General features: G+C 35.5%; 1 protein-coding gene across 1 annotated transcript in view; it reads right to left on the bottom strand.

The window, feature by feature from the left end:
• Positions 1–250: 250 nt before the first annotated feature.
• Positions 251–9,157, bottom strand: part of LOC126416105 (gastrula zinc finger protein XlCGF17.1) — a 172,526-nt gene continuing 163,619 nt past the window's right edge. Inside the window, exon 7 of the mRNA XM_050083613.1 lies at positions 251–625. Coding sequence (XP_049939570.1) covers positions 619–625 — 7 coding nt within the window. The 3' untranslated portion in view covers positions 251–618. The remainder of the gene's footprint in view (positions 626–9,157) is intronic.

Raw genomic sequence — 9,157 nt, 5'->3', positions numbered from 1 at the left:
AATGTCTTCAGGGATTGATGAAGTACCTGGTTCAGTCCTCATAAACTGTACTGCCACCATATCAGAACCACTATCACACATTATAAACATATCATTATCAGAAGGAGTGTTTCCTCAAAGACTAAAAATTAAAAAAATAAAACCACTGTATAAAAAGAGTAATACATATGAAGTGGAAAATTATAGTCCATTAGCTTTATTATTTCCAAAAGTAATAGAGACAGTCATGAAACACAGAATTACAAATTTCCTTGAAAAATTCAATCTCTTGTCTGCAAACCAGCACAGTTTTCACAAAGGAATGAGTACAGAGTCAGCTATTTCCCATTTCACTGACAGTATCATAATGGGACTAGATAGAAACAACAGTACAATAGGAATAAATCTGGACTTATCGAAGGGTTCTGATACTGTCCAACATGATATCTTGCTAGATACAAGCTATTGGTATATGATGAGTTGTAAAAAAAATGGTTTCAATCTTATCTCCATAATAGAAGACAGATAGTATAAATTGTCTCAGCCAACATTAAAAACCAAAGTATTCCTTACAGATCTGATTTTCGGATTGTTCCAATTGGGGTACCACATGTAAGTCTTCCAGGGCCTCTCTGATTTCTAATTTCTGTAAATGACATCAAAATTCCAGTCAGTGGTACTCATATAACCCTGTTTGCTGATGGTACAAATATTGTTGTAACTGATGTAAACCAAATATTGCCAACATCTGCAACTATAGTTTAGGGATATTTACAAAAATGGTTTGAAATGAACAAATTAACTTTAAATATTTCAAAAACTAATTACTTCCATTACACAAAAACAAAGTCACAAAATTACATGGACCGCACAATTCAAAACAAAGAAGTTAAGAGAGTAGGTGTAACAAAATTTTTAGGTGTTCATATAGATGAAAATTGCTAGCAAGATAAGTTCTGCTTGCTTTGCACTATATGTAATTAGTAATGTGTCTAGTAAACAATGTAGCAGAACTGTCTACTTTGCTTACATTCACACTGCTGTTACCTACAGCCTCACTTTATGGGGGTCATAACACGTCAAATCTGAAAACCATCTTCACACTACAGAAAGAAGCTGTTGGAATAATTACCAACAGTTCAAGGCTAATACCCTCCAAGCAGCTATTTCAACAGCTAAACATTCTACTTTTACAATGCCTCTAAATGCAAAAAAGTGTAATTAACATAAAAAGGAGCATTGAAAATTTAAAAACCAACATGTATCCATGTAAAAAGAGTATACAAGGCTATTGCACAGAAACAAATAAACTTTCAAGGTACAAAACTGTGTAACAAACCTCCAGCACATATAACAGAAATAAAAACTTGTCTACATTTAAGGAAGCAAAGCAAGTTTTTAATGACCAACCACTATTCCAGTGTAAACAAATACCTTCAGCAACCTAGTTGCAAACAATTATACCTAAGTACTAGCTGATACTATATGCCAGAGTCAATATCACAAGTTTACTACTACTACTACTACCTCTACTTTAGATATCACTATCTGTTGAACAACACTCATGAAATCCAAATTATCACTTGATAAGTGCTTTATTATTGCCAACACGGAAAGCTATTGTGTCATAAATTACCAATTCAAAATACTTTGAAAATGGTGTCAGTGGAGAAACAGATTAATAATTATTGCCATTTTATATAAAGTTTTTTGAATTGCATATTTCAATCTCTGTCAAAAAATACCTAGAGTTAGTGATGCATTATATATCTTAAAGAGGATGATACTTCTTACATGACAACAGCTCTTCAGAACTATATTGGAAATATCATCAGCTACATGGGTATGAGCTTTTATTTTTGAGAGAGATTATTATTTCTATGATTTCAGATAGGAGGGTAGGTAAGACCCTGATTTTTCTGTTCAGTTCCTTGACACTATAGTCTCTACAACATTTAAAAATAATTATTAAAAGACATTATCATTGTGAGAAATCACTTATAACTTTTGTATTCACATTGATAGAGCTGTTATATTGTTACATGATCTGTTGTCCTGTCTCTTGCTTTACTGTGTTCCATGTAGACTTAGTTCATTATCCAAATGGTTAATTTCAGATGCATATGCTTACTCAGGGACTTCTAAATGTTCATTCTTAAAAACATGGGTAAATTTTTTATGAGCAAGCAAATCTGGTTCTTTACTTGTCCTTGTTAACATATAAACTTTCCTTCCCCATACATAAGAAACTATAATCCCATTAGAAACATTTTTGCATAGTTTTTTAATGTTGTTTCTGATTAGTTAACTGGGAAAGCTATCGTCAAATAACGACACAAGTGTGAAATGGAATATCTTAAATTTTTGTTGAAGGAAAATCAACAGCCAGTTTTGAGATTTGTGTGTGTGTGTGCAGGGGGGGGGGGGGGGGGGGGGGAGGGGCAGAAAATAATACTTACACCACCATGGTGCAAGGTAGTTGTTTTGTCACAACTAAGTGAACAAAAACAAGATATATAGATATTAAGCTACTCTCCTATGAGAATAAGGGAGCTGCTGCTATTTGCACACAGGGACAATATTACATGTTTCCTTGGTGTTTTGTCAGCAATACAAAAGATTTATTTGCAGGAGTACCAGAACAGAGACCAGTTCGATAGATCAAATGATAGGAATAATAGTGATGTTAATAGAACGGAGGTGAATAGAAGTGACAATAATCAGAAATAGGATTTCTGGATGAGTAACCATCTGAGGAGTGATTAGAGTAATTCAAGATGGCAGAGTAGTTGTTGATGATGATGTTTGGTTTGTGGGGTGCTCAGCTGCATGGTCATCAGTGCCCGTACAAAGTACCAATTTTTAACCAGTGCAATGTTTAATTCAATCCAATCTAGCAACTGTCACAAATAGTGATGATGATTATGATGATGATGAAGACAACACAAACACCCAGTCCCCGGGCAGAGAAAATCCCCAACCCAGTCAGGAATCGAACCCGGGACCCCGTAATCCAGAGGCAGCAATGCAAGCCACTAGACCACGAACTGCAGACAGAGTACTTGTTCTCAATATAGGAGAACAGTTACAGACACCAAGACAAAATCAGGAAAACAAGTGTCTGTGGAGGCCCCAACTGGGGCATATTAGAAAGAGGAACAAAATATAATTTTATGAACCAATGTAGAAGGAATAAAAGAATGAAGAGAACTAGGGAGGAAATAAATGATCACACAGTATAGTAAAGAAACATCTGATTTGGCTAAGAGAATAATTACTGATTAGTCTACAAGAAAATATTTTGAATTCAATGGTCCTAAAAGTGGGTGGGATAGAACTTTTAGCTGAGCAAAGCATGCAGAAGAGATATGAAGAAGATTTCAAGAATAATATCGGAATAAAGAAAGCAGAAAGCCTTGTACAGAACAGAGACCAGGAGCGTGTAGAACTGTGAGCCAAAAAAAAAAAAAAAAAAAAAAAAAAAATTGTGTGTGAGCTACATTGAAAGAGAAATATGTCAGTGATAATGCACAGGTGCCAGGATTGAGCAATGAGGAAGAAGAGTCCGATAATTTTGTAGATAAAGTGAAAACATTTATTTATGTTGAAACCAAGTAACTACATATTCATCTATAATACAGTAGTCCCACAGTGGTGTATAGTGGAGGGTACTTTGTGTAAAACTGTTACTTCCTCCTTTCCTGTCTCAGTTGCAAATGGTCCACAGAATGAGCAATTGTTGCTAGGCTTTCATGTAAGCTCAAATATTTCTTTTTTCGAGATTTCTGTAGGCGGGAGTAATATATTGGTTGATTATCCTAGCAATGTACACTCCACAATGTTAACCATAAGCTACACCATGATATACAATGCCTCTCTCGTAGCATCTGCTGCTGGAGATGGATGGGCAACTCTGTGACACTTTTGGACTTATTAAATAAACCTGTATTATTAAATAAACCTGTAATGAAAAGCACTGCTCTTTCTTGGATCTTCTCTACTTACTCATGTACTAGTGCCAAAGTAAGTGTGAGGAGGAGGAGGAGGAGGAGGAGGAGGAGGAGAAAACAGTATTGGAAAAAATAGAAGCTAGAGAGATTGTCAATCAAAATTTTAGTTTGTCATTGGCAAAGAGACTATGGCAGTTTAAAACAGGGCATAGAGAAAATAAACATTCATTAAGCAGTGTAACTCATGAACTGGACCATAGGAAGCAAGTCAGGGGTAATCTGTTACGAGCAGTAGAACAATTAGAGGTGCAAGCCATGCATGATTCTCCAAAAACTGTAAAAGACAAGACTGATCAGATGATCTGTTTTGAGCATTACCCCAAAGTGTTTTCAGGTAAACACAGGAAGAAGAGACAGCCAACATGTTTTGCTGTTACTTAACAGGGACCTGTATTCAACAAAATTAAACTCAAATAATTCTTTTAAGCCATTGTTTCTAACAGTATATGCTTCAAAATATTTGTAAATTAGCAGCCTATCTGCTACTGAGTGAACAGTATTTTGCAAAACATGAGCACAGCCAACAACAGCAAGTGATTTTACTGAGCGGGGTTTGCAGTGGTTAGCACACTTGACTTGCACTCAGGACTACAATGGTTCAAACACACATCTGGCCATCCAGATTTAGGGATTCCACGATTTCCTTAAATTATTTCAGGCAAATGTGAGAATGGTTCCATGGAAATGGCATGGCTGATTTCCTTTTCTAATCCAATGGGACTGATGAACTTGCTGTTTGGTCCCCTCCTCAAATCAACCAACCAACCAAGTGATTTATTTAATTTTGCTTGAAGTTTCTGGTAACCATTACGAATTCCATTATGGTTGCTTCCCCAAAACTAGTATTTGCATTGTTTGCAGAAAATGTAGCTACTTTGTCAACTGAACCATATTTTGTGAAAATTTTCTCAATAAAATGAATTTGAGTATCAACTGTTTCATTTGGAACATCACTATTATCCAAAATTTTGATCTTTGTGCTGAAACCAGGAATGTGATATTGTACCATTAATGGAATCACTTTTATTGCTTTACATTTTCATGCATCAGTCATAATAAAAGAATATTTAAAAGATATTTTGGTTTTTGCAATCCCTCGAACACATTAACAACAATTGCTTCAATTTTAGTTGTAGCACAACAATGTTTAGACCTGTCAAACAGTTTATGAACCAAAGAAGAAGTAAAGTCATTTGACTGAGAGCTACAACTGTGAAAGACAGCATGATAGGCGAACATATGTTATTCAGCAGCCAGTTTTAATCAGGCATTCCTGTACTGTCTCTCTTAAAAATTGAATTAATCTCCTTGTTACTTCTATATGCCGATGATGCGTCCTTGTACTTCTTGTTTTGGGAGTGATCATTTATGTCATTTTTCTCATCATGACCTATTGAAAATACTGATCAGCAAACCATACACTCAACATTATCGTTTATGCCACTTCTTTAAAAATATTATTCCCTTGACGTTTCTTTAAATGAACACTTCCATTTCTTTAAATGAACATTTTCACCAGACACCATACTATCTGAGTTTAACATTCACATTCACTGACTACTAACAATATTAAGTAGTAACTATGTCTTCACAGCTGATGATCTGGTGACTTTCACTCCTAAATCATTACTGTTGTCAATTGTTTCAAAAACTGGTAGTCTTGAAGTTTTGTCACTGAGTGAGTGAAATCTGCCAACAGTTCACTGTCCTTTCATTCAACTGCTGGCTCTTAGGACAAGTGTGTATATAAGCACTGCTAACAAATGCAGTGTCACTCACATTCATCACAACATTAACTTCCATATGGCTACAGTCCCAAGAGCAGAAATGATTTAAGTGATGATCCTTTATGCCTCATTTGGTTTTATTTGTCTTGAGGAACATAAAGCAGAAGATCGGCAAGTTAAGGCCAGCCAACGGGGTTACACAACACCTGCTTTCCTGCTCAATATATCTCTTACTCTTTCTTTAGGCATAAGCCGAGTTAAACCAAATGCAGTATAAATTGTGAGAATACAATTTCTATAATGTTCTCCTTCTAAGAAATTTACTTTTCACAAACATTTAATTAAATGAGAAGTATTATTGCATGATTTTGTTTCTGACTAAAAACCAGGCCAATTATGTGTCCCAAATGATTTTATTGGGACACTGGAAGATTTATGTGAAAACTGGGACTGTCCAGACAAAACCAAGACATCTGGTCAGCCTACACCCTAAGTGGTAGCTTATGTCACCTGGGCCATAAACAAGCCCTTTTAGTACCAAATGGTGTAAGTGAGATCCATGACAGAAACAGTCACAGAACAGTAACGGAATTGAGGGACTAACAACAAAAAAGATTATTAATGTCTGTTTTGGCTATGTTAATTTTTGGTTAACTTGACATAAATTACTTGACATGAGTAAAACTGTATCCAGATGATATTTTAGGTGGAAAAATTGCAAAAAACCCATCACACCTCAATGAAATAATTGAATATCAGAAAATTAAGTAATTCAAAATGATGCATGAAAGCTGTTGCATTTTAACATGTTGGAGAAGTTGGGATTTGTGAAAATGTCAAGACAGTCACATTAATCAATTTTTAAGTTTCAGGTTTCCACACAGCACAAAAACAAAATTTCAAATCAAAATTCAAAATCATGGACATGGACGATGTCAACACCATTAAGGCCAATTCACACCTTCCATCACGGCACCGTCACGTCACTGCACTATCATATCAAGGTGTATTCATACCGTCTGTCACATCAAGTCAATTCAAGTCACATGACCTCGACTTGCATTGCTGTCCTCAACTGTTCTTTTTGCGGGAATTGCAATGTTCACTAGATCAACTTTTTTTACACGTGAAGTGAATGTACAAAACACAGTAACTTATATGCGTGTATGCTGCAGCCCACATCTGTACATTTACATGTTGTATTTTGCTTTCAGCAGTTCAAGTGCCTTATTTGCACTGTGGTTAGCTAGTTAAACCACAAATATTGACCATTGACGTTCGCAAAACTTTTCACACTAAGTTCAGAGAGCTGCCTAACAATAAATAGGTCTACCACAAATACATATTTAAAAAAACTTGCAGTGTCTGAAGGTTTCAGTACATTCTGCATATAACACTAAAAATGCCTCACAATATACAAATAAATTCCACCTATTAATCAGTCTGATTCTACCCACTGTACATTTTTTCACTTCAAGTTGCAGCCATGTTGCAATCCATTTCATTGTAAAATATTAAATAAGGTACCAGTATCTATAAAAATCCACTTTATAATTGTAGTGGAGGGCAAGTAATTTAGTGTGCTCATGTTGTACAAATTGGATTGCTGTTTCACTGCTTCAATTACCTGTCGTCATTTTAAATTTTAACAAAAGAAATAGCTAAACAAAACAATTTATAGCATATACTGAACAATAAACACTGCCCATGGCTGTGTATTGGGAGGAAATTATATCATAGGTCATGTGATCAGCAATGGTTGGATGATGTCAGCTGTCAAAACTTTCTTCCATAGAAACCTTGGTGGTGCCATAATGTGACATGACAGAATGGGACAGCCAGTGTGGATGCCGCCATTTGAAATGCATTGCAGAATGTTTTGATGGTAAGTGATGTGATTTATTGTGACATGACATGACAGCCAGTGTGAATTGGCCTTTACTGACCAAAACTGAAATGCAATAATGGACAAGTAATATGATGAAATAAATCTGGAAATCAGTTACATGGGTGATCGACATAATAGACAACCGAAAAACGTAAGTACATTATTTCTTTGTGCAGTTGCAAAACAGTGGGTAGGTCATGTGAACTGTCAACCTTTATTTTTATGTATGCATATTTAAGCCAAGACTTCAAGGTAGAGAAGCAAAAAGAGTGTGCCAATGAATTATTACTGAAATCTATTTGAATGATTCACAGACTTCTTAGATCAGTCTCTGAGTGATTTCAATAAAGAATTAAAAAACAGTTTCGTTGGTGAAATTGGGGCAATAGCAAGTGATCTAAGTAATAGTTTAGAGGGTAAACCTGATATTATGAATAATGAAGTAAAAAAACTGAAAAACAAAATTCCAAACTTTTGTAACCAGGTCACAGCACTGAAAACAGAACTTGTAGTAGAACCAGAGCATAAACAATCAGATACATGGTTTATCTTCATTGAAAACAACATTATAAATGTAAAATTAAATCAGAAAAAGCCACTGAAAACATCTGTACTGTAAAAAATGAGATTTCGCCCAGGTGATATCGAAAATGTAATTTTTAATGTGGGCAGGTTGGCAGTAGTGGATGATTGTCAACAAACTGCTACAAAAGTCAGAAATGAAATTGCTTGTACCAATGTTGAACCCATAATTTATGCAAATGTCATTTGAGACTAGGAAAAATGTATGTCAAGTACTATTCAAATGAAGATACTGTGTGACTTGTAGACTTACCTGAGAAACAGTCTACCATGTGTTTGATTCCAACTGAGACTACAGGATGATATGTTATGTCAAATGTAAATAACAATGAACCTGCTAATTTAGTTCTGACATATTGGTCACTATTATTGAGAGTCAGTTACACTGTCATTTTTGACAGCATCATCCACATCTTTGCATCATGGTTGCCTTGTTTGGAATATCAGCAGCATTGCCATTGTCATCTACCAGGATAACAATGGGAGGATCTTTGTGGAGACCATTGCTGTTAGCTTCTTTCTAGTTAGGAACTAGTGTTTTGGATTTTTAAAGCACCCAGCTTGCTTGACAGCAAATTTCATTAGAAGTTTCAGTGGGCTTCACATCACTTATTATTTCACAGGAAGTGTTATTCCATGGTGATAGCATAAAGTTAAATCCCTTCTTGAGTGCTGAGATTGCACCAGTGTCAGTCATTCTTGGCATCATCTTGGTAATGGTGCAATCTGATAATTTAAATTCTGCATTATGTTATTCTTTCAAAAGTCTCTGGTTTTATGTGGTCCTCTTCAATGATGACATTTGTTGCCCTACTGTGGCTGCATCAATCAAGTCTGAGTGTATGGCTTCCTTCATGATTTACATGGAGGAAGATTCATCCGGCCATAACAGTGTTGATATGATGGAGTATGGCAAACAATGGGACTGTGTTCCCAACATAGCAGTGTAGAAGGGAGGCTAAATAACTTAA

Source organism: Schistocerca serialis, chromosome 8, assembly GCF_023864345.2.
Source record: "Schistocerca serialis cubense isolate TAMUIC-IGC-003099 chromosome 8, iqSchSeri2.2, whole genome shotgun sequence".
In the NCBI taxonomy this organism is placed as follows: Eukaryota; Metazoa; Arthropoda; class Insecta; order Orthoptera; family Acrididae; genus Schistocerca; species Schistocerca serialis.
This window is presented reverse-complemented; position numbering and strand designations above follow the sequence as displayed.